Source organism: Dipteris shenzhenensis, chromosome 32, assembly GCF_047967505.1.
Source record: "Dipteris shenzhenensis isolate YYH24624 ecotype China chromosome 32, Dip_SZ_1.0, whole genome shotgun sequence".
Lineage (NCBI taxonomy): Eukaryota > Viridiplantae > Streptophyta > Polypodiopsida > Gleicheniales > Dipteridaceae > Dipteris > Dipteris shenzhenensis.
The window spans coordinates 8,181,445-8,207,252 of NC_141627.1; the positions used below are offsets into that span (position 1 = coordinate 8,181,445).

Consider the following 25,808-nt stretch of genomic DNA (forward strand, 5'->3'; position numbering starts at 1 on the left):
CGTGGGGATCTTACCCTCGTCTTCGAGTTCTGCCCCCCACTTCATCCTTATCCTTGCCACACCATCTACCTATGCTGGTGCCGCCACCCTCTCCAAATGAAGGATGCTTGAAAGGAAGGAAAATGGGCTATTTACAGAGATTGAAAAGCAATAATCAGAGATTTCGAATCCAAACATAAAGACTTTTAGTCTTAAACTGATGTAAGGCAGGCCAATCATCTTTTGTAGTAGACCATAGTTAACCTATAATAACTTTGTCAGTGCTATACACACTCCCAAGAGACTCTCAGTCTATAACTGATGTTTGGTGTTTACCTTTTGGTGTGTGTTTTGTCCCATAGGCCCGTGAGGCCTCCCAAGTACGTTAATATATGGCTTTCTTTCTTTCGTTTCTCCTCAGACAAATGCTTCCCCACTTGGCTCCCTAGGCATCCACTTCGCCGGCAACCACCTCCTCATTTGCAAGGTTCTCCTCTCAACCTGCTTCCATAGGGAGTGAGACTCGGCAGCCCAAACATACATTGCATACCTTCTCCCAGGAGTTCTTCACAGCGCTAGATCTAGGTCACAGATCAAATCAATATTTTCATTCTCAGAAGGGACCCAGATTCCAGCCTGTCTGTTTCTCTTCTCTTGATAGCCCATTTACCTTATTCGGTTTGTGGTGCATGGGGGATGAGATATGGTCAAGGAGTTTGATAAAGGACTGCATGCTAGAGTCGTCGACCCATCACATTGAGGACTAGATTGGTTTTAGGGTGTTTACACACTATGGGCGCCCAAGCCCACTGCCCAACGTTCATTAAATGCATCTCCACCGTGGGCGGGCAATGGGTGAGCAATCTTTCCCGTCCATGAACCTTGAGCATGCCCACGGTGGGCAAAGTGTGTAAACACCCTTACTGGCCTAAAGCTTCTTCAAAAGCAGTGGACAGAGTGCAGGGCAAAGGCCAAATGGTTGACTTAGTCCAAGAGGCTTGACTTGTGTAACAGACACCTACTTGTTGGCATTTGCCAATGGATGTCAGAGCTTGGTCTTCCACTGAGCTAGCTTGATTCTACCAAGTTTCTCCAGGTTGGTGACAGCACTGACGGCCCTGTTTGCGGCACATGGGGGACGTTTGTCACCTATGATTCGTTATTTAGTTTGATGGAGGACTTATTATCACCATCCAAACCAGTGGCAAAATGGATTTAGAGCAAGTTCCCATGGAATGCTCTGGAATGCTCACACAGCGATCATGGACGTAAGCTAGCATTTGCGACAGCTTGTTCCCACGATCCGCTCGGCCAGAAAAACCTGCAACAAGTGACAGAAACCTTCAAAGAAAATTGCATTTCATATCCATAGCTTGGCCCCAAAATGCTCGGGGGGAGAGCGCTTTTCCCCGTCTCCCCCGCGGCATTGAAATGCCAAAGTTTGACAGAGAGTTTAGCATAGGTATTTGTGAGAACGCTGCAAGCCTTAGCTAGGATGTAGCATATTTGCCAGAGCAAAAACGCACTCTTAGGAGTACGATGCATGCTAGTTCCCCTCCTCGTCTTCTTCTACGACTTTGGTAGCTCCGATTAGACAACTGTTTGGAGCCTTCCTCACGTGTTTCCAAATAGTCTCCTAGAATGTGAACATGATCCACAATAGCGAGACTTGTGGACCCAAGAAACTGGCATTCAGGCAGGAGCTTCAATCGGCCTTGGTTGGCTTAACGATATTTTGTTGTTAGAGGAACCTAAGTTGTCCTTTCCACTGACATCTTGATATGAGAAGGTTCTATCAGGACATTCCCAAACATGGATGCTTCAGTATAGATGGCTATCCACAGAGGCTGCCATATTCTTAATTCTATTGTCCAGGATGAGGAGGTCCAATGGGCGATACAGTCCTTATGGTCAAAGGATTGGACTACAGGTGAGGAGATTGTTGCACAGATGATATATGCCTTGACAGAGTCCAGTAGTCTTTGCCAAGCAGCGGCCCTCTTTGCTCTCGGCAAGAGGTTTGGGAGACGAAGCGCTGCATACAGAGATATTCGGCATCCATCCATCGGCTCCAACAAGCGGATCTATGATTTGACTCCATTAGGGTGCAGGAGCTTCGAGCTCGGACAGCTTTGGATGAGACTATTAGTTAGTGGTCGGAGTTCACATTCAGCATTTTGGGCCAAGCATGGCGATCATATGAATATGGAGTTTTTCCGGACCCATGGGCCGAGATTGGCATGAGAGTAGGTGCGGTGTGTGAGGTCACTAGATGACACCTTGAGGACACGACCGGAGGAGGTGCTAGAGTTTGCTACATACTTTTACATATAGCTTTTTTAGGCGGAGGTTTCTCTGAGAGGGTGCAAGTACCGAAAGCAGGATGATCAGAAGTGCCCAAGGGAGGATCGTCTCCAAGGATGGAAGTCCACCATTTGATGCATCCCTTTATCAGCAGGCTGTTGGTTGCCTCATATACCTTTGTCATACCCCGCCCGATCTTCAGTATGCCATTTCCCAGCTCAGCAGGTACACGCACAAGCCTAGTACACAGCATTGGCAAGCAATGAAGCGGGTCTTTCGATACTTGAAGGCCAGACAGCATTTGGGTTTACTCTATGGTTCAGAGGACCCACTTGTTTTGCATGCATTCACAGACAGCGACTGGGCAGGATGTTACGACACTAGGGTGTCACATAGCGGCAACTGCTTTATGCTTAGAGCTTCATGCATCTCTTGGTTCAGCAAGAAGCAACGTACAGTTGCCACATCCAGCTGTGAGGCTGAGTACAGAGCAGCTTTCACAGCTACAGTAGAGTGTGTTTGGCTTTGCAAGTTACTTGTAGATCTTGATATCATTCATTCCGACTCTACTACGATCTACACCGATAGCCAGAGTTCTTTGGTGGTTGCTAGAAACCTAGTGTTTCATGCGCACACAAAGCACATTGAAGTCCACTATCACTATGTTCGAGAGCGACTATCTGGTGGAGACATCCAGTTGTCCTATGTTCTCACCGAGGACAACTTGGCAGATCTTTTCACGAAAGACTTACCGTGTCCCAAATTTGAGGCATTTCGACATGCTTTACACTTGGCTCCTTTTGTCACGTGAGGGATCACTCTGTACATATCATAGGTTGCTATATCCCTCTAGGACGAATATGTGCAACCATGATGTAGTTTCTAGATATTCCTGAGATATTTCCAAGATACTTCAACCATACCATGGAGGGGGTTTTGTTAGTACTTAGCCCTAGTATGAGCCTTGTAGGTCAGGTCAACTCTATGAGTTGACTTCTTTGGTCAACCATATGGTTGACTTGAGGGCCATATAAGCCACCCTTTGTATTTTCCTCTTATCCATTTGAGAAGTACTACGTTTTGCTCCAGCTTGTTGTTTGCTTCCCGCACTCCACTCACGTTCAATTGCTTCCTGAACCCAACAGAAAGCCCCCCAAGAGAGAGAACCCGAGTCAGGTGTGACCTTGACCAAGATTCTGAAGGTGCCTCGCTAGATGCGTTGCACTGCAAGACAACCCCAAGGCAATGTTTTGGGGTTTCCATCCGTTGACCCTAGCAACGGTGGCACTCTCCAGAGTAGCCTGTTTGGGCCAACCAGGACCCAAGTTTTCCGCGATGTTGACTTGGAGACTCTTGCAGTTGCAGTGGGCTCTTCCAAGGCCTTTTGGACTTCGAAGACTCGTGCTAGTTAGGCCAGTTCTTCCCTCGCGGTATTCCACTTCTAGTGGTTGGATGGTTGGCAGACTACAGATTCACAAGTTAATGATGTTCCAGATTGTCCTTGGCGGTGTGTCAAGGTGGTGGGCCTTTAGCAAGGCTTGGCACATTGATCCTTCTTGGCGACTGTGGGTTTGGGAGGGTTGCGCTGTAGTAGAGTTGGATTGGGAGTCGGGGGAGTGGCAGTGGCCCGAGTCCTCTCAGAGCTAGCTTTCTTTCTTCTCCTATAATGCACAGGTTGTAGGCTTGAGCTCCTTTCCGAGATCATCACTGGTATGAGCAGGCCCTTCTGTTTTATTCCTTTGTTCCTTTTGGAGGTCTTTGTGGGACAGCTAGCGGCCTAGGCAGATCACGTACTTCATGTGGATGCTGGACCATGGGGGTTTACCTGTCCTTGCCAAACTCTGATTGATTGAGCCGGTCCATTATCCCAATAGGACCATGTGATGTGGGACCGCTCGTCATCTAGCTATCAGTCATAGGCTCTAGAAGAGGCACTGTCAAACCGAGAGCAAGATGTAAAGGGGCAGGCCTGAACTGCCGAGGCCGCAATGAACATCCATCTCAGTGATGACCGCCACACCCCACTGCACTGGGGGTGGCATAATGAAAGCCCCTCTTATAGGAGAAGCTTCCAACGGTGCTCACTAGACATATGGCCCCAAAAATCAACTTGCACAAAAGGGACTGACTCTGCAGCTCCGGATCAATGATTTCAAGGCCACTTGCAGACTGTGACTACCAAGCAACGCAAGCTCTGGTGTCTTGATATCCATCCGAACCCGCCCAAAGAAAATTGCGGATTAACTACCTCAGCTACACCACACATGACCAAGAGAAGCACCAATAAGAGGCCACATACCATGCTATGGCAAGAACAACTTGGTTCACCACCAGAGTGCAACTAGCTAGTGCAACTAGCTAGGGAGAGCTTCGCACAACTCCAGAAGGCGCTCAGAAGGCGAGCTTCCTACAAATGGAGTCGAGCACAGAAAGGAACTTCTGAGCAGGCATGATATCCAATGCGACTTGGGAAACCAAGATAGCGCATCGTCTACCTGTGAGGAATTCAACAGAACCACCAAATGGATGCCCCTATTGATGGGCTTCCCAAGGCAATGGATCACCGGCGTCTTAAGTCTGAGGGATTTTTTGAATACTAAGTAATTCGGGACATTAGGGTTGACAGAAATTGCAACCCAAAAATTGACCTCGAGGGGTTCAATTGATGGGGTTGTTTGAACAATGATTCCTCGATCTCAACCAAAGATTTTGAGTTCAAGGATACTCAATAGATAAGGTTGATAGAATCATTTACCTTCAGGTATGGATTTTACCATGCTTGGGTACGGATATGTCAACGGAATTAACTCTGTGGATTCAGGCATTATTGGATTTCTCGAGGAGAATACTCGACGATACGCAAACTTGTTTGGATTGAGAGATTTACTTTCCTTGGGTTAGTTATCAAAGATTGTGGCTTTGGCCTTAGATTTTCTTTGATTTGAATCTCATGGAAAGTATAGCACACTCAAACTGATAGTCAGAGTATAGTTATTGGCATTGACTCATCTTTACAGAGAGTTTTCAGGCTTTCTAGTGAGCTCAAGAGTGAGTTCTTAGAGGAAGGGGAGTATGTCATGTACATGGTGTACCTAGGGTTGCATAGCAGGTTAACGTGGGTTATGGGATAGCATAGGGCTAGATGGCTATTTTTAGCCGAGATTGCTATATATAGAGATTGATTCATATACAGTGCTCGCTTTATATGGAGGGAGCTATTCATAGCATTGTGCTATCTATAGCAAGTTTCCTTCTATATAGAGGGAGGGCCAGTGCTATTGTGTAGATCAGTTGAGCGCTCCTCAAATGATGGATGGAACTTGGACCCAGGCCGGGACTCTGGCCATCTACATGGCAAATCATAGGTGGTGTATCGAAGGTCCTCTGGACGGCGGGCTCAGGTGGTATGGGATGCCTGGGTTAGATACGGGCCTATGGATGAGTCGAGCTGTAGCCCACATGCTCGGGGGTGGTCGGGAGGATCGAGGCACCTACGCTATGATTCTGGTTGTATTGAGGACAAGATTCTAGGTCAGTGATAGGATCGGATCCTACGGGGTTGTCACTACGTAGGGCACACTCTCTCTCCCATGCATCCTGTCGAGCCTGGCAAATCACGCTGACTCCTCAAGTGCCTACACCACCTACTCCGCAATCTCCTTCGAATATGACCACACCCACGACCATAGCTCTGTGATGCCCCCGCCTCACCTCATCAATCTCGACACGATCGTGGAGCAAGAGACTGTGGGGGGGAATCCAAGGCGAGCAAAACTAGAGCATGGCCTGAAACAGTGGTCCAAGCAATGCCCCTGTGGCCACCTCTCAGAGTGGCCCAGTCACCAACAGAGAATCTGTTGAGCCTCTCTTGCTCTCTTGCTACCGGTAACCCCATGAGAAATCCAAATTGCATGGCACTCTCCTGAAGGCTAGGTCCCTCCAGCAATCCCTACCACTTGTCGCAAAGAGAAAGGCCTCCCAAGCTGTCTACTCCCCACGTGCAATGCCTCAAACTCCCTCCCGCATCCCTGCTGCTGGTTCTCCAAAGTCTCCAGGTTGTTGAAGTCTTCCCAACAATCCAGGGATCCACCACCATCATCATCGTTGACATCTTCCTCCCTTAGTTTGTGCTCTCTCTCCCCTTGTCCTACCCGTGCAGCTCTCCTTCCCTGTTTTCTACGTGCCTCGCCCCCTCACATTTCCTTCCCTCAATTCAATACGATTTACCGTTCAACGCTCCTGTGATTTGCATGACTCTCTTTCTGCATCAACACATTGCTTGCCAAGCGATGCCGTTGTCTAAGAAACTCTAAATCTCCCTAGTGCCTCGCATCGTATTATGTAATGATCAACAAGGCAGAAGCGTTGTTGCTAGTTTTCAGTGATCGTCATGCGACAACACAATCACAAGCTTTTTACTTTTTGGAAATCTTATTGATCATTGCAGCAACGTGCTTAGGGTCGCTTATTTGAATGAAAGCAAAATCCAATTACTTACGATCTATAGAGTTGCCATTCATGCACCCAACTCTACCTTTAATAGTTCTTCTACGCGAGCTGGATGAAATGTGTAGTCATGATGATATCAACTGCAAAGGATGAAAGGGCGCGATGTGGCTTCCATCTTTGGTGGCCTGAGACAGGTTACTTCAGGATCCCATGCAAAACAGGTCCATGGTGCATCTTCTCGGCTGTAACTAACAAATAGGGTTAGATACTGAAGAGTCTCCTAGAGAGATACTAAAGACAGCAATCCCAGTGGGGGACAATGGATGGCTCATTCATTTCTTTGATTTGGCCTTTTTTTGTGAATAAATCGTAGTTAGCTACTTGTTTAAGCATGAGCACTAGAGTGTTAGAGACTATCTCTGCAATAGAATGTACATACTACCACTATCCGAGATTTTTTAGAGTTCACCCCAAAGATGAACATTTTGAACTCTCATAGTATACCTACGTTTCCCAAATGGACCCCTCGAGTATGAGTTTTGATTTCTCTCAACGATTAATCCCATTTGGGATGTCTTTACATAGAATTATTATTTATCTTATTTATTATTTCTTGTAGCAATGCTGGATGTAAAGATCGTTGATCTTCTGCAAATAGCTTAGCCATGTATGTCTCTGTCACACTACTAGGGGGCACTGGCCAATCTATCGTATTCCATGGTAGAAGATCTTGTTTCCTCAACTTTCTCCATGCAAGACAACCAATAATCCCAAAAGGCACTCCATCGGCTGCCATTCTTCATATGACGATGGATATAGATCTGAAAACCAAAATGCGTTTTAGTTTACGCAAAAAATAGCAATTTTCAAAACTACCATTTTGAAACTAAAAGGTTTAAAAACTCACAATTGGGCTTGTTCCCTGCAAGAAAATATGGATAATCACGGAGCACAAGTTCATTGTGCATATATACATGCTCGACTAGTATTTCCTTAATACCTTTCTTACCATCTATTGTTCTAAAATCTTTGACCCTGCCTTTCCAAGAGGCCTAAAATATATTATTCAACTGTGGTTTTTTCCTCCTCATTGGCTACATTAGCACCCAACTTCCTTTCAACACAACCATATTTTGTGAGTGACCATCTGTATTCACCCTATTGGCAAACTCTATAGATGATATGCATGTTGTAGGTCACCAAGAAACAACTCACCTCTATGTCTTGGTCTTTTGCATTCTAAGTTACACACCACTTTGCATTGGGATGCCTTGGGTTGCCTGTTGCCATGGATGATTCTTGAAAGAGAACCAAACTTGAAAATGGGTGAAATGAAAGTGAGAGAACTAGGAGGAAAAGTAGGAATGCAAGCAACAAAGCCCATTAATGAAAGAAAGACACTTTGGGGTGCCTATTGCCATGGATGGAAAGTGCAAGAAGGAGAACTAGGGGGAAAATAGGCCCAATCCTAATCTCAAGAAAGCACATTTGAATCTTTGATTCGTACAAGTAGGAAAACTTGTTTAGGAGGGAAATCATATTTGAATGCATGATCTTTTTTGAAAATGACTCCTTGTTAGGTTTATACAGTTGTACAGATCCGTAAAGTTTTGTCTCTCTCTTATTATGTGGAACTATTTTGTATTTCCTCTATTTTCTCAATGTTACATTGGCCCTCTTGTGACTGGTGGAAAGGGATTTTTCATTTTGGCCAAAAGGCCCCAAAATGAGTTCCCTTTTTTCCTAATGAGGATCTCTCTCCAACCCTAGTGCCTGCCCCAGATAAGGGCATAATAATACCAACCCAGAATTTCCTATCCAGGCTTCATGTCCCCTAACATGGTTCATAGGAAGGTGTTGCCTTTTGCAACATTAATAACCTCATATGAAGTTACTATATGACTTGTGCAATAAAGACAACAAAACTAGTCACAACCCTTCAATACCATGGGGACGAAAAAAAAACAACAAAATCTACTAAGTCATATTTGGTTTTTGTATCAGCATGTTACTTAATGAATACAAGAAATTATACAAGTTTGGAACAATTAGAGAGACACTAATCAATGACATTGAGAAAATGAAGCATAGTATCATTAAACTAGACTCATTTTATTGGTAGAGACCTTACACTGAAGAAGCCACTAGCCACATTAGCGATCATTTCTACTGTTGTTTGAGTTGAAAACCTCAGAGAACTTAAAACAGAATGCTCATTGCAACTTGACTTGGCATCAACTTCAAATGAAGCTGAGTCATTTGTAGCAAGCACCATATCTGTGGCCCTATTCTCAACCTTAGGGTCCACCTCAGGGAGCCTCCTTGCTTCATAAAAGCCATTCTTCACATTGACATGTGCATACTTTTGAGGCTCCTTTTGTTGGCCTGCACTATCACTAACTGGCTTCACTCCATCCTCTACTGTAGTTGGCATAGTGTCATCAGTCCTCTCCTTGAATAAATTTTTTAAAATTCTTGAAGGGCTCATTCCATCTTCTCATCGCATGTTAAAAAATTTAGAGTCCTCCATATTTTGATCTTTAAAGAACCTTTTGGAAAAACTATCCAGCTTTTCGATGTAGGAAATTCATGCATCGCCTCGTGTTCATCTTTGAGGTGAACTCTGAAAAATCTTTGGAAGAGAAAAAACTCTGGTACAGCGCGTTCATCAAGACTCCTTGTACCTTTCTCCTCTTCCTCTTCATCAAGACCCGTTGTACCTTTCCACAAGCATGAAGCAAAGCTGGACAAGATAGTCCTCAATCTCGGATAGTGGTAGTATGTACATGCTATTGTAGAGATAATCTCTAACACTCTAGTGCTCATGCTTAAACAAGTAGCTAACTACGATCCATTCACAAAAAAAGCCCAAATCAAAGAAATGAATGAGCCATCCATTGTCCCCCACTGGGATTGGTGTCTTTAGTATCTCTCTAGGAGATTCTTCAGTATCTAACCGTATTTGTTAGTTACAGCCGAGAAGACGCACCATGGACCCATTTTGCATGGGATCCTGAAGTAACCTGTCTCACGCCACCAAAGATGGAAGCCACATCACGTCCTTTCATCCTTTGTGGTTGATATCATCATGACTACACATTTCATTCGGCTCGCATAGAACTATTAAAGGTAGAATTGGGTGCATGATTGGCAACTCTATAGATCATAAGTAATTGGATTTTGCTTCCGTTCAAACAAGCGCCCCTAAGCACGCTGCTGCAATGATCAACAAGATTTCTAGAAAGTAAAAAGCCTATGATTGTGTTGTCGCATGACGATCACTGAAAACTAGCAACAACGCTTCTGCCTTGTTGATCGTTACATAATACGATGCAAGGCACTAGGGAGATTTAGAGTTTCTTAGACAATGGCATCGCTTGGTAAGCAATGTGCTGATGCAGAAAGAGAGTCATGCAAATCACAGGAGGGGGAGAGCGTTGAACGGTAAATTGTATTGAATTGAGGGAAGGAAATGTGAGGGGGCGGGGCACATAGGAAACAGGGAAGGAGAGCTGCGTGGGTAGGACAAGGTGGAGAGAGAGCATAAACTAAGGGAGGAAGATGTCAAGGATGATGACGATAATGATGTTTCTCCTACTGCTAATGAAGGATGGATGGATGGAGCTGGTGCAAGTGCTCTAGTGCGGGAAGGAGTGCTGCTAAGGGAGTTGGAGGGAGGTGGAGGGATGGAGATGGTGATGGCGATGGAGCGGGGGAGTGCTTGAGGAGGTGTTGTTTTCAAAGTCCGGAAGCCCAAAAAGCTCCACAAAAATGAAACCAAAGAAGGAGACAGGGATGATGAAGCCGAAGAAGAAGAAGAAGAAGAAGAAAAGGGAATGGGGGGGGGGGGATTGTTATGAGGCCAAAATGCAAATTTTCTTCCCCCCCCTCACCTTTTTCCCTCAATTGTTTTTCTTTCATGAAATCTACCCTCAATTTAAATTTTAAGCCCACCAACTGCTGCGAAAGCCTTTAGCTATTTTAAATTTGGTCCCTTTTTTTTCCCATTGTCTCTGCCATGTGGCATCCACTAACTCCCACATGGCATTCCCTGACTCCCCTTTATAGGACATGGCCCTCCTGTTGCATGTGTAAATCCAGGTAAAAATCCCTCTCCCCTTTCCTTGATTCCCCCCAAAACAAAGGCTTGGATGGGACGTCAAATCTCTATCTCTCTCTCTCTCTCTCTGTCTCTCTTCTTCAATTGTGTGTGGGGTTCAATTCTCTTTTAAAGTGTGTGTTTGTGTATGTGTGTGGGCCCACCTCTCTCTCTCTCTCTCTCTCTCTCTTCTTCAATTGTGTATGGGGTTCAATTCTCTTTTAAAGTGTGTGTTTGGGTATGTGTGTGGGCGCACTTCTCTCTCTCTCTCTCTCTCTCTCTCTCTCTCTCTTCCCAAATTAACTCGTCCCTCTAAGGGCAGTGCTCACGAGTACTTGTACTCGCTTGTTTTATAACTTGCAATGCGCTTTTCTTTTTTTGCAAGCTTTGTCCACAAAATCCCTTGCCTTCCTTCCACCACATAAGTTTTAGGCTAAGTAGTATCAAAACTTTTCAAAACCACCTTAATTTTTAGTTGAAACACTTTCCCCAATCATTATCAAGATGTGCTAATCGTAGCTATGTGCGAACTCTATATAAAAAAATGGTCTTAAATCCTAAATCTCTATTTACCCACCGCTATTTTATACACAAATTTTGTGCACACTCATCCTTAAAGGTCCTTAAAGTCACGTTATATTCTCCTTAAGAAATAACAAAATCTCTTCTTCTTTTTTGCAAAATGGAACTTTATATTATGATAAAGAATATAGCATAATGTCATATCAATAGAAATATTCATCAACTTTGCCAATGGCCATGCATACGTTGAAGCATCCCCAATGTATACTCATTGCAACAATTTGAAACATATAATTTTGAGCTTCTAGCAAATAGGGCCCCTTAACGTTGGAGAAATCCTATTAATTAATTAATTTTGAGCTTCAAATAGGGGTCCCTTTTATAAGGATGCCTATATCTATAATTTGAATGCCTAATGTAAATATATTCGATAAAGTCAAACCAAAAATAAATACCCCTATATTGAACCATGTGCTACTTTACATATTGGGAGGTGGACCCCTCGGGGTCCTAATGCAAAGGTCAAAAAGAGCAATAAAGAGAGAAACTTTTTTAGAATTTTCTAGAATTTAAGAAAATGCGAGTAGAGCGCTTACTCATTTCAAAAGGAAAATGCCAGCTTGATAGCATTTCAGACTGTCCCATGACATAAGCCACTCTACCCAAATATCCATGTCACACGATGGGAGCTTCTAGACAATTTTTAATATAAAACACCCTTTTGTATATTGACATGTGGGTATTAAATTACTTCCTTATGTATGTATAAATCTATAAGTAATTGAATTAATAAAAACCCATCTGTTGAGAACTCATGTGATAGGGTAACATGTGACGAGTGACCCCCCACCGAGACCCCTACATAAATAATTTGAAGTTTAGTATCTTTTGCATCAGTATGGCACTAGACAAAAGAATGGACTCTCAATAAAGGCATCATCCCCTCGCAAAAAGAGAGCACACAATTGATTAAAGCCTATTGAACATTGCACCAACATGCTCATGTGTGTGGCTAACCATTAGGAATCCCAGCTATACAATCTCAAATATGCCCCTTATTGTGTGAAGGAAGAGAAATGCAAAAAGAGTGGGATTCATCATTGGTCATAATTGTAAGTTTGGATTTGATACTTACAAAGGTGCAAGGAGTCAAAAGGAGGGGCCAATAGGACAACACGTGCCACCCACTACTCCTCATAGAAAAAGATGATGTCCTTCTCTATTTTTTGGCTTAACACTCTCTTAATATTGGCCATGATGTAACCTAAGCATTGGCTCACAATATCTTGGAGAAATTTCAAATAAAAATTAGCCCCTATTACTATCATGGATGATGGGACACCTTCGGATTTGTAATTAGAATTCGTGAAAGCCATGCCCCCCATGGATTAGTACTAGCCCTCCAGTACTATACCCGCCCTATATAAGATGGAGACAAACACACACAAAAACATATTCCCCTTTTCCTGTATCAAGTGTTAGATATCAATGTTCCTCTCTCGTGTAACTACGCGGGAACCAGCTAACTCTACTTGTAAGCCCCCCATATGAGGAGAAGGCATTTGAGTAGCTCGGTTATCCGGTAGGTCCTGGTTTGGACACCAGATGGGGGCCATGTGTGGCCTGATGGCTGGATGGAGTTGGCACACTGCCAACTAGGCTACATGCAAGTGCGGGAAGGCATCCCATGACTGACTGCACTGAGGGTAGACGGAGCATTTCTCGGGGCAGCCCACACTCTCGAGTTGCGGGGCCCGTTTGGAGCCCCAGATGATCCCGGATGGGTGTGGGCCGAACAGTGATCATAGGTTAGTTGCTCTATTTTGCGCATCGATTCTATCGTGTGGTCGGTGGCCTATTTTGGGACCGACCCCCAGTCGGCCATTTTGGGTAGACTAGGTCACCCAATTGAGTCTAACCGACTACGACTGGTGGCTATATAAGAGCAAGCCCGTGAAGCCCATCATCATCACTGACTACAGTAACCCTGATTCCTTAGCATCCAGCCTCCGTCTTTTACTGTTTCTAGATCGCCATTGAAGCTTCTCTCACAGGAGCACATGGCTGGGAGGCAGTGCCATCTATTGTATCAGTTTTATAGTAATCAAATTTTTGATTCTCCATACTATCTACTTTTCTCTCTTGCATACGAGATCCGGTTATCTGTTGAGCACAGACGTTGTATTGCTTTCTTACATGGTATCAAAGCTTGGGCTCTAGCAAGAAGGTTTGGTAGTGTGTTTCTGTTTGCGAGAAGATTGTGAGAGATGGCCCAGCGCGTAAGACTGCGAATCCCACCGTTCGGCGAAAGCGAAAAGTTGGTCGGCACTAACTATCCACTCTAGAAGTTCAAGATGAAGATCATCCTAAGCGCATACGAGCTTTGGGATATTGCTACTAGGGTGGACATGAAGCCGACCGAATCCGGCCAATGCAGCACAACAGATAGTACCAACTACGGATGAGATTCTCGTGTGGACAAGAAGAAATGCATATGACTATGTTCTATTGTCTGCAGTGTAAGTGACTCCGTCATGGCGTTAATTCAACATGTCACCACAGCGGAGGAGGCATGGACGGTCTTGAAAAATCAGTACGAGACCACGAATCAGACGCAGATTCAAAATCTGGAGACTCAACTCGCGAACGAGAAATTGTCTGAGTCTGAACCGACAGAGAAGTTCATCACCAGGGTGAACAATCTGCGCGATCAGATGAGTGCAATTGGCATCACCATTTCCAACGAGAATCTAGCATGAAGGTGCATACAGATTCTCCCACCAAAGTACGACGGTCTTGTTATGGCGCTGAATACACAGAACAGAAATCTGCCCCTCAATTTTGAGGATTTCAGCACAATGCTTCTAGAGGAGGAGATGCGTCAAAAGACGAGGACTGGAGAAGATTCAGCTTTCTACGCTGGATCAAAGAAAGGTAAGGGTAAGGACTCTGGTAACCCATCTTCTTCTGATGATAAAAAGAGAAAGAAGAAGATCAAGTGCTTCTATTGCAACAAGGCAGGGCACAAGCAGAATGAGTACTGGAAGAAGATTACAGTTGAGAAGAACAGAGTAAAGAAAGAGTCCAGCAACAGTGCACAGGCAGTACCAGTAGAGCTATTCGTAGCAATTGAGGAGATTTGCACAGAGGCAGCTCATGTACCTGTGGATGAACCTTCGATTATTGACAGTGGTGCATCGCGCCACATGCCTAGTCGGAAGGATTGGTATACCTCTCTACATCTGGTAGGGAATGACATCCTGGTAGCAGTCGGCAATGATGCAAAATGTCCAGCAAAAGGAAAAGGTACAATTGCTCTCAAGTTAGATGGAGTTGTAAAACACTTGTCCGATGTTCTTTATGTGCCAGATATCAAGAGGAACTTGTTGTCCATTTCTGCAATCACGGATCGGGACCTCAAAGTTCACTTCAATAAGAATGGCGCACAGATTTTGGATCTTCAAGGGAAGGTCGTTGGTAAAGGTACACGGCGCAACAACATTTATGAACTCTTAGCTTTCAGTGCTCGAGCCGATGTGAGCAACACTAAGCTGTGGCATGAGAGGTTTGGTCATCTAAACCTTAGTTCTTTAAAGGAGATGCATAAAAGTGGAATGATTGTAGACCTACCAGAAATTACAGATCTGCCCGATGTATGTGAAGCTTGCATGATGGGCAAGCAACATCGGCAGCCCTTTCCTAAAGAGGCGAGCAAGGCAAAGGCTCCTCTAGAGCTCGTTCACACGGACCTCTGCGGAAAGATGGAGATGGAAGCTTTGGGTGGTTCCTACTACTTCATGACGCTGATCGATGACTACAGTAGAAGGATTTGGATATACTTCCTGAAGACTAAAGATGAGGCTTTTAGTAAGTTCAAAGAATGGCATGTAATGGTCGAGAAAGAAAATGGGAGGAAGGTGAAGAAGTTGAGATCAGACAGAGGAGGTGAGTTCACATCAAGTGAATTCGAAAGTTACTGCAAAAGTCACGGGATCAAGAGGCAAAAACCCCCGCCACATACACCACAGCAAAATGGAGTAGCAGAGTGCAAAATGCTCATCATCTGCGAAATCAGCAGGAGTATGATGAAAGGGAAAGATTTACCAAAGACTTTCTTGGCTAAAGCATGTTACAAGACAGTTTACATTCTGAATCGTAGCTACACGAAAGGCTGTGAACGGGATGACTCCACTGCATGCCTTTTCTAGTAAGAAACCTTTAGCTGCACATTTCAGAGTTTTTGGATGTGACTGTTTTGTGCATGTCCCTGATGCTTACAGGACCAAATGGGAACCGAAGAGCTGAAAATGTATTATCTTGGGCTACAGTGAAGAGGCGAAGGGTTATCGTCTCTATAACCCTGTTACCAAGAAGGTAATAGTAAGTCGCGATGTGGTCTTCTCAAAATAGCCGCATCAATTGGAGGAGGATGCTTCCTTCCCAGACAACCAAGACCAAGATATCCATCCAGTACAACCACCAACAGTAGACCGAACTCCCCCAACGGTGCTTGGGAGGATTCAAGATAAAGAAGAGGAAGAAGAGCCTGTAGAACCACAATGACAATAGCCATTCCCAAAGTGGGTAAAGCAGCTTTTGGATGACACAGAACCTCCAACCATTGAGGAGGAACCATCCGAAAACCGCCGGTCCAAGACATTAGAGGAGCAAAGAAGGGTGCAGGAACACTTGGTCAACTATGCTTTGATGACAGAGGTGATCCGTGCTGAAGAACCCAAGTGTCTTGAAGAGGCACAGGGTGATGATAGGTGGATGGAGGCTATGCAATTAGAGTATGGCTCCATAATAAAGAACAACACTTGGGACCTTGTGGATCGACCACCAAAACGCAAGGTAATCGGCACCAAGTGGGTGTACAAGACCAAGTACAAGTCCGATGGCACGTTGGATAAGTACAAGGCTCGGCTCGTGGCAAAAGGATTCGCACAGGTACATGGTCTTGATTATCAGGATACTTTTGCTCCCACAGCTCGACTTACCACAATTCGTAGTGTTTTGGCTTTAGTAGCCCAGGGAAGTTGGCCCGTGTTTCAGATGGATGTAAAATCCGCCTTTCTGAATGGAGATCTCAAGGAGGAGGTATACGTGGAACAACCACCAGGTTTTGTGATCCCCGGTTCAGAAGGTAAAGTCTGTAAACTGAAGAAGGCACTTTACGAGCTGAAACAGGCCCCACGAGCGTGGTACCAGCGGATTGATGCCTACTTTCCACAAAACGGGTTTAGGAGGAGCCATCTGATGCAAATTTGTATATCTATAGAGAAGGAGGTAGGTGTATGATCGTGGTCCTTTATGTGGACGACCTTGTCATAACAGGGAACCATGAAGAGAAGATCTCACAGACAAAGCATTTGCTAGGAAGAGAGTTTGAAATGACAGACCTGGACTGATGCATTTCCGTTTGGGGATTGAAGTTTGGCAAGAGCCAAAACAGATCTTCATCTCACAGCTAAAGTATGCTGGAGAGATACTGAAGGCATTTGGCATGACTTAGTGCAAGACAGTTGGCACCCCTATGGAGGTTGATGTGAAGCTCTCAAACGAGGATTCATCACCACTGGTGGACGAAGCGAAGTACAGAAGTCTGTGGGCAGTTTTATTTACTTATGCAACACGCGGCCGAACATCAGCTTTGCGACTGGTGTACTAAGCAGGTTTTCCAATAAGCCTCGGGAGAACCATTAGAGGGTAGGGATGCGGGTGCTGAAATACATTAAAGGCACACTTGATTATGGCATCACCTATACCAAGGGCAACATCTTGACTGGATTCTATGACTCGGATTGGGCAGGAGACATGGACAGCAGGAGATCAGTGATAGGTTACTGTTTCTCACTCGGATCTGGAGCTGTGTCATGGGTCAGCAAGAAGCAACCTAGAGTTGCTCTTTCTTCTACCGAGGCTGAGTACAAATCAGCATGTTTTGCTTCTTGTGAGGCAGTGTGGTTGAGGAGGATTTTGGGGGACATGGGTGCAGTGCAGAACAAGCCTACGTAGTTATCATGTGACAATCAGAGTTGCATGGCGATTGCAAAGAACCCTGTGTTCCACGCTCGCACAAAACACATTGAGATTCAATATCACTTTGTATGTGAGCTCATCATGGATGGAGAGGTCGACTTGGTGTACTGTCCGACTATAGAGAATGTTGCGGACATCTTCACGAAGGCTCTTGGAAGAGACTTGCTGGAGAGGCATCTTCATCAACTTGGCATTGGCCCGAAAAAGTAAGTTCACTTGCGGGTGGACATTGAGGGGGGGTGTTAGATATCAATGCTCCACTCTCGTGTAACTATGTGGGAACCAACTAACTCTACTTGTAAGCCCCCCATATGAGGAGAAGGCATTTGAGTAGCTCGGTTATCCGGTAGGTCCTAGTTTGGACACCAGATGGGGGGCCATGTGTGGCCTGATGGCTGGACGCGGAGTTGGCACACTGCCAACTAGGCTACATGCAAATGCGGGAAGGCATCCCACGACTGACCGCACTGAGGGTAGATGGAGCATTTTGCGGGGCAGCCCACTCTCAGGTTGTGGGGCTTGTTTGGAGCCCCAGATGATCCCAGATGGTTATGGGCGGAATGGTTTCCGTATGTCAATTGCTTTATTTTGTGCACCGGTTCTATCGTGTGGTCGGTGGCCTATTTCGGGACCGACCCCCAATCGGCCATTTTGGGCAGACTAGGTCAGTCACCCAATTGAGTCTAACCGACTACGAGTGGTGGCTATATAAGAGGAAGCCCGTGAAGCCCATCATCATCACTAGCTACAGCAACCCTGATTCCTTAGCATCCAGCCTCTGTCCTCTACTGTTTCTAGATCACCATCGAAGCTTCTCTCACAGGAGCGCACGGTTGGGAGGCAGCGCCATCTATTTTATCAGTTTTATAGTAATCAAATTTTTTATTCTCCATACTATCTACTTTTCTCTCTTGCATACGAGACCCTGTTATCTGTTGAGCACAGACGTTGTATTGTTTTCTTACATCAAGTACTCACACATTTGCCCACCACCTTTTTGTTTATAGGTTATACCCATGGCTCCTCCCTCTTCTTCCTCGCCATCGCCCTTCTCCCTTTGTGCTTCTGTGTACTTGCCCGCATGTGACCTAAACATGGTAGTGGCCCTCATGTGACTTGAAAGCATGGTATTGACCCTCATGCCACCCATAACTTCTTATAGTGAAAGATGATATCATGTGAACTAAGCCTTAGCTCTCATAGTTTTCTATGTAATTCTAGCCCTCCATAATAATACCCACAAAGAGAGGGATGACATCATGTGACCTAAGCCTTAGCTCTCGTGTAATTCTTCCCCCATGGACTGCTCCTTTAACCTCCAGAATACCCACCCTCGAGGCTCCTACTATATAAGGTGCTACCTAGGCCTTAGCTCTCATAGTATTTTAATATGTAATAATTCTTCCCCCATTTAAAAAGTTAGCCCTCCATAATACCCACCCATAATACCCACAAAGAAAACGATGACATCATGTGGCCTAAGCCTTAGCTCTCAATAATTCTTCCCCCATGGACTGCTCCTTTAACCTCCACTAGTAAATGGACCCGTCTACGAGGTAGGCTCTCCTCTCTCTACTCTCTCTTTCTTTGCCACATGGAGCCCTCCTTTGCCTAGAACCTGACTCTCCTCTAAGTGCCACGTGGAACCTTCTCTATTAGAAAATAATAATAATAAATAAGAAATAATACCCGCACTCCAAGCTCCTACCTTGTATAAAAGAGAGATGAGAGAGACTCACGGAACATGCGCACACAAACACATAGGTACTACCACCTTAATTCTTCTGCAACCATAGCCATGGCTACTCCTCTCCTCTTCGTCAACTTGTTCCTCGCCATCACCCTCTTTTGCAACTATAGCCATAGTTACTCCTCTCCTCTCCTCTTTTGCAACCATAGCCATGGCTACTCCTCTCCTCTTCGTCAATTTGGGTGGCAAAGGTTTCTCATATAGCAAGGGATGAGAAGGGAATGCCTATAACATTCACAACTTTATGGTATGAACCAAAGCCTTCCCCCAAAAAACTATAATGAAACAACTATATGAGGGTTGCTTGCAAATGAAACATGAATGGATTACAAATGAATAGTGCTTTACAGAGGTGGAAATGAGTAGCATTATTCATTGCTAGAAATCAAGGACTCGAATTTACAAAAAGAAGCATGGCTATAATGTTGAAAAATGTATCACAATTCTTGATCCTAGCCTTGCACATATTAAACATCATTTGGCTAGGCTTAATCCATCAACTGAAAAATGTAATACCAGATTCGGAAGCATAGGATAATATATTGTATGCCTTGTTCTTGAAAAATGTTGTATCTTTACACCACTATTAAATATATTATTCAATCAAATGGTGGTGTATCTATACACCCCCTATATATTGAATTCAACAAACTCTTTTTCATACAATCAAATAATATATCTATACACCCCCTATATATTTAATTCAACCAACTCTTTCTATATATTGCATATTGAGTGGAGGTGCACAACATTTAAAGCTTTATTAGACCATACTTGACTAGGGATGATCCATTTTTTTGCAAATTTACCAATGATGTATTGAGTAGAGTCACCACTTACAACCTTGGGTAATTTTTAGGTTTATTATGTGGAACATACACATCTAGTGTTACCAAAATACCCAATTTATGAGTCTACTAAGTGATATTGAGCGAGTATTGAGCAAAGGCTCGGGGGGTGCACTACAAAGAAACCCTAGGTATCACGTGTGTTCAAGGGGTATTTTAAGAACCCCTCAACTAAAAAATTTTCCCCAATAAAACTACCCCCTTTACTTATGAACTAATGGATTTTAAAAAAAAGATGAATTAAAAAAGCCCTCTCTGTTATTGTAATCTTGTTAATTTTTTTCCAAAAGTGGTATTAAAATACCTCTCCTTTTGAATGCACGTAGTATACTAAAATTTTTTGAGGTGAACCCCTCGAGAGCAAAGGTGACCATTTCAGAAAAACATTCCAAACGAATCAAGAAAGTCCAAATTATTTGAATAGTGTGTTTTTAGCTTCTTTGCTATATGTTTCTCTTATTTTCAGGTATACATGAATTGCCTTGTTTACTCTTCATGCGTGTAGACTCATATAACATGCATGATACGCTCTATATCTCTCATATTTCCTCCAAAATGACTCCAATAAGTAGTAATGTATCTCTCATATAAGGACTTTAAAATTCGTCTAGGAAAAAAAAAAATTTACATTATGGGATATATAAATTTTGAGAAAATTTACAGAGGGGGTGTAAGGAAATGCTAAAAATAGGTTGCATAGGGATTTAGAAAAGAAGTCTTGAATGCACGTGATATAGAAATGTTACACTAAGTGACCCCCCTCAGATAGGGGTACATATGTGGTGGGATAGATTGCACCGGTTGGACATACAAAGCCTCTATAGGTTTGCTTTTTGTTAGAGTTGGGATTCCTATCGTGAAATATATGATGAATCCCGCAATTGATATAGCTTTTCGCATTTCTCTTCCTTCACACAATAAGAGGCATATTTTAGATTGTACATCTGGGATTTTTAATGGTTGGCCACACACATGAGGATGTTGGTGCAATGTTGAATAGGCTTTCCAAAAGGCTTTAATCAATTGTGTGTTCTCTTTTTGCCAGGGGATTGAGAGTCCATTCTTTTTTCTAGTGCCATACTGATGCAAAAGCTACCAAAGTCACTTTATTTATGTAGGGGTACATATGTGGTGGGATAGAAGCACTAGTTGGACATAGAAAGCCTCTATAGGTTTGCTTTTTGTTAGAGGTTGCATTCCAGCTATGATGCAATATATGATGAATCCCACAATGGTACCAAAAGGAGATCCACTTGCAGTGCTGCTTTTTGCTAGTACTCTAAACGATTGAAATACCATCATGGATGGTTTACCTTGGCTTTTGGAAAAAATGTATAGAAAGAAACTTGTAAAAACTTCATTTCTTTGATTATTGCATATTTAGAGGACATTACAATTCTACTTGCTTCAAATGGTAGCATTAGCAACAACACACAATTCATAGATGACTTTTTACCTTTAAAAGATTGGATGGATGATGTTGTGGAAGATCCAAACATGCAAAAAAATTGACCTGAAAAAAAAACGGATGGATGATGATGTGGAAGATCCACATATGCAAAAGTGGAAGATGATGATGTTGAACACTACTATGGATCAACCAAAGGGTGACCAAAAGTTGCTTTCAAGCCTCACAAGGAAAGATGTACATAAAGACCAATTTGTGCTAGTGTGGCCACATGAGAAGATCTATTCAGTTTGGTTAAGGCTATGCACTTTTTGATGTTGAACAAGACAAATTAGCTTCAGTCCAATATTGGGCCCTAATAGTCAAGGGTAATGTTCCTAATGTACAAATTTAAGATATAAGGATTGTGATCCAGAACGTTGGAAGCCACCAATACTGGTAATAGTACGGAGTCGGAGAACAAGATGACATCCAAATTTGTTAAAGGGCATGAAAATTCCAAAGTAATGGATGTCATTAGGGGGTGACACTCACAAAGAGGTTCAATTAGTTGATGAATAGAAGTGTTGTAATAGTTCTTCTATAACCTACCATTTTCCCAAGCAGGATTATATTGTAAATGTAAAAACTTATTGCAAATGTAACCTAAGTTGCCATCATTGGTCAAAATTGCAAGTTTGGATTTGATACTTACAAATGTGGAAGGAGGGGCCAATAGAACAACACATGCCACCCACTACTCCTCATAGAAAAAGCCTCGGGCACCAACTCCCTTTAGTAAGAAAACCTATCAAAATCTTGAGTATGAGATGAATTTAATAATATGCCATGAGTAAAAATTATTCAAATTGACATGGTTGTGTTTTACACTAAAAGAGCTTCAAATATGTCTTTACACCTTGAAATTTGGGTAACACATGAAAAGGTTACATTAATTTGAAAGGAGATAGGTTTTCATATTTTAGTGTATCTTTTGTTTTACGCCCCCTCATCCAAAAGACCCCCCCCCCCCCCTTGGGCCTCACATATTATGAAAAATATGTACAAATCTAAAAATCTTGCATATTTTTCAAGGTATATACCTCATATTTTGTGGGAGGAGGGACATGAAATTTTCATATTTTTCCCTTGCATTTTTTAAAATTTTAAAGGAAATCCATGCATATTATATATGGACCTTGCCCCCCCATACCCTAGATTTTGGACGAGGGTAGTAACATATTACATATTGAGTTGGCGCCCCAGGAGAAAAAGATGACGTCTTTCTCCATTTTTTGGCTTAACACTTGCTTAATAGTGGCTGTGATGTAACCTAAGCATTGGCTCCCAAAATCTTAGTGAACATTAAAAATAAAAATTAGCCCCTATTACTATCATGGATGATGGGACACCTTTGGATTTGTAATTAGAAATCATGAAAGCCATGTCCCCCATGGATTAGTACTAGCCCTCCAGTAGTATACCTGCCGTATATATAAGATGGAGACAATCACACACAAAAACATATGCCCCTTTTCCTATATGAGGTACTCGCGCATCTGCCCACCACCTTTTCGTCTACATGTCATAGCCATGGCTCCTCCCTCCTCTTCTTCCTCGCCATCGCCCTTCTCCCTTTTTGCTTCTGTGTACTTGCCATCATGTGATCTAAACATGGTAGTGGCCCTAATGCTCCCCTAATGTGACTTAAAAGCATGGTATTGGCCCTCATGCCACTGACAACTTTCTTATATTGAAACATGACATCATGTGACCTAAGCCTTAGCTCTCATAGTATTTTATGTAATAATTCTTCCCCCATTTTAAAAGTTAGCCCTCCATAATACCCGCCCACAATACGCCATAAAGAGAATGATGCCGTCATGTGAATTTAACCTTAGCTCTCGATAATTCTTCCCCATGGACTGCTAAGTTTAACCTCCACAAGTAAATGGACCCGTCTACGAGATAGACTCTCCTCTCTCTCTCTTCGCCATGTGGAGCCCTCCTTTGCCTAGAACCGAACTCTCCTCTGAGTGCCACGTGGAACGTTCTCTATTAGAAAATAATAATAATAGATAATACCCGCACACCAGGCTCCTACCCTATCTAAAAGAGAGAGGATAGAGAAAAAAAAGTATTTAGTTCTTTTTATGTTCACTTTTTTTTGGCATCCATTGATTGGAGGGCATGTGAGAATCCCATGAAATTCTCCACCTTTTTTTCTCTCTCTCTTCTTCATCCCTTCAATCCTCCACTTTTTTCTCCCCCCTTTCTCTCTCTCTCTCTCTCTCTCTCTCTCTCTCTCTTCGTCAACAACACCCAAGCTCGAGTTTTCGATGTAAAAATGCTTCCACCTTTCTTTTCTGCAACCATAGCCATCCATGGCTGCTCCTCTCCTCTTCGTCAACTTGTTCCTCGGCATCGCCCTCCTCCTCCTCCTCCTCCTCCTCCTTCCTGCGCTTCCCCGTCTTCCACCGTCAATCCCCCTCCTCCCCCCTCCGCTCCCCCTCCCTCGTCCCCTCCTCCTTCCCCCCCGACTCCCCCCTCCATCACTTCGTCACCTCCGGTCTCGCGCTTCGCAAACGCCTACGCCCTCGCCGCTCCCACCGCCCTTCTCCTATCTTGGGTCATGTCTCCTACCTCGACAATTCTGGCGGCGAAGTCTACCTCTCTGCCCTCGTCGGCTCCCCCCCCCAAGAACTCATCTTCACCCTCGACACCGGTAGCGAGCTCTGTTGGACCGGCTGCTCGCCTAGTTGCAAACAGTGTGACCTCCGTGGCCCGCTCTTTCGCCCCGCCCACTCCTCCTCCTACAAGCGAGTGCCGTGCACGTCCCCCCTCTGCTTGAACAGCTTAGGCTTCACTGGGGGACAGTGCAGCAATGACTCGGCTAAGTCTTGCTTGTTTGAGCTGCAATACGGAGACAGCTCGCATGACGTTGGCTACCTGTCTGCCGACGTTTTGCACATCGGCAAGCTTGCCAAGCCCTTCGTTATTGGGTGTGTCGTGGTCGAGGTGGAATCTGTACCCTTGCCCACTTCCGGCCTCTTGGGTCTCAATCCAGGTCCCTTCTCATTCGCCTCCCAGCTGCTGGCCGGCAGCGGCTACTCGTCGAAGAAGTTTGCATACTGTCTTCCTGATCGCGTCACCAACTTGAATACTTCCGGAGTCATTCTATTTGGTGACTATAAACTTCCCTCAAAATTGGCATACACCCCCCTGGTCCCTCCCTTCTCTCCACTGGGACATGTATTCTACTACGTCGATCTTCAAGGAATCAGTCTCGGGAAGGAACTTCTGAATATTCCGGCTTCCGCTTTCCGGTCCGATGCTTCTGCTAGGGGAGGCACTATTCTCGACTCGGGTACAGTTTTAACTCGATTGGCGGATTCTGCTTACACACCCCTTGTCCAAGCTATGTTCTTACCTCGACTTGGAAATTACCTATCCTTGCAAATCAGCAAACTGGGCTGGTCAAACTCTCCAGGAATTGAAGTAAACCAAATTCCACAAAGTCCCATTGTACATGACAAAACCACAACCTCGCTGCATTGGAGGCGATTGAGGCTTGAAGGAATCCTCTCCTTATGAAACAGGAATCCGTGAGGTTGCAACAATCTTCAATCATGTGTGAAAACCAACATACAAATTCCTTCTTAGTGGGGATCTTGCCCATAAACAATAAGAAAAGTCCACATTCATGTAACCTATTGTGCTCCCTATATAGACGCTCCATGGGAAGGTTAACCTTTTCCTTGTAAACTTTAGCAAGGGCAGTATTACACTGTTTACAAATTTCTTAATGTTGAGTTGATGGAAAGCACACCACAAACATTCCAAAGTAGCCCCATTCATATAGTCTTCAGTACCGTCGTTGCATGTTTTCTCGGCATAGATGTCCTATGCTTTTGAGACATCCATCAATTCAAGCTTGTCATTGATTACAAAACAGTGGGGAACTTTGTTTAGTCTTGACCATGTTACTTCTCATTATAGTCCTCTAGGGGGATAGGAAAGTTGATGTTCTAGGGGCATCTGACGTTTCGGAGTTCCGAGATTGTACAGAGATTCTAAGTATTATCTTAATTACCCAAAACATGAGGTAAGGACATTAATCAACTATGCAAAAAGAAAAAAATCTCTCTACCTATTAAAGCATGTTATAAGGATTTCCCATGTGTACTCAAAACATCTCATGTGATAAAGCTTCTATGGTAGAAATTGTTTTGACTATTGTGTGTTGAAGATGATGGTAAAGATACACCTCAATTTTTGATAAGTTTTAATAAGGTATCGGGATTTCTCTTGAGAAAGCTTCTTAAATGGCAATAATTGGGCTTAATAATAGTTTTCCAAAAAAGATGATTCTTCGTTAGAAATGATGCCAAAGTATTGCTCATTTAGTGGTCTCTAGAAATATGGGAC

At 43.8% G+C, this 25,808-nt stretch overlaps 1 protein-coding gene across 1 annotated transcript; it reads left to right on the plus strand.

The window, feature by feature from the left end:
- The first annotated feature begins 10,099 nt into the window (after positions 1–10,099).
- Positions 10,100–24,974, plus strand: LOC147880258 (aspartyl protease family protein 2-like). The gene is made up of 2 exons (XM_087370391.1): positions 10,100–10,176; positions 23,759–24,974. The coding sequence occupies exons 1-2, from the start codon at positions 10,100–10,102 to the stop codon at positions 24,972–24,974; spliced, it is 1,293 nt and encodes a 430-aa protein (XP_087226517.1).
- The last annotated feature ends 834 nt before the right edge of the window (positions 24,975–25,808 follow it).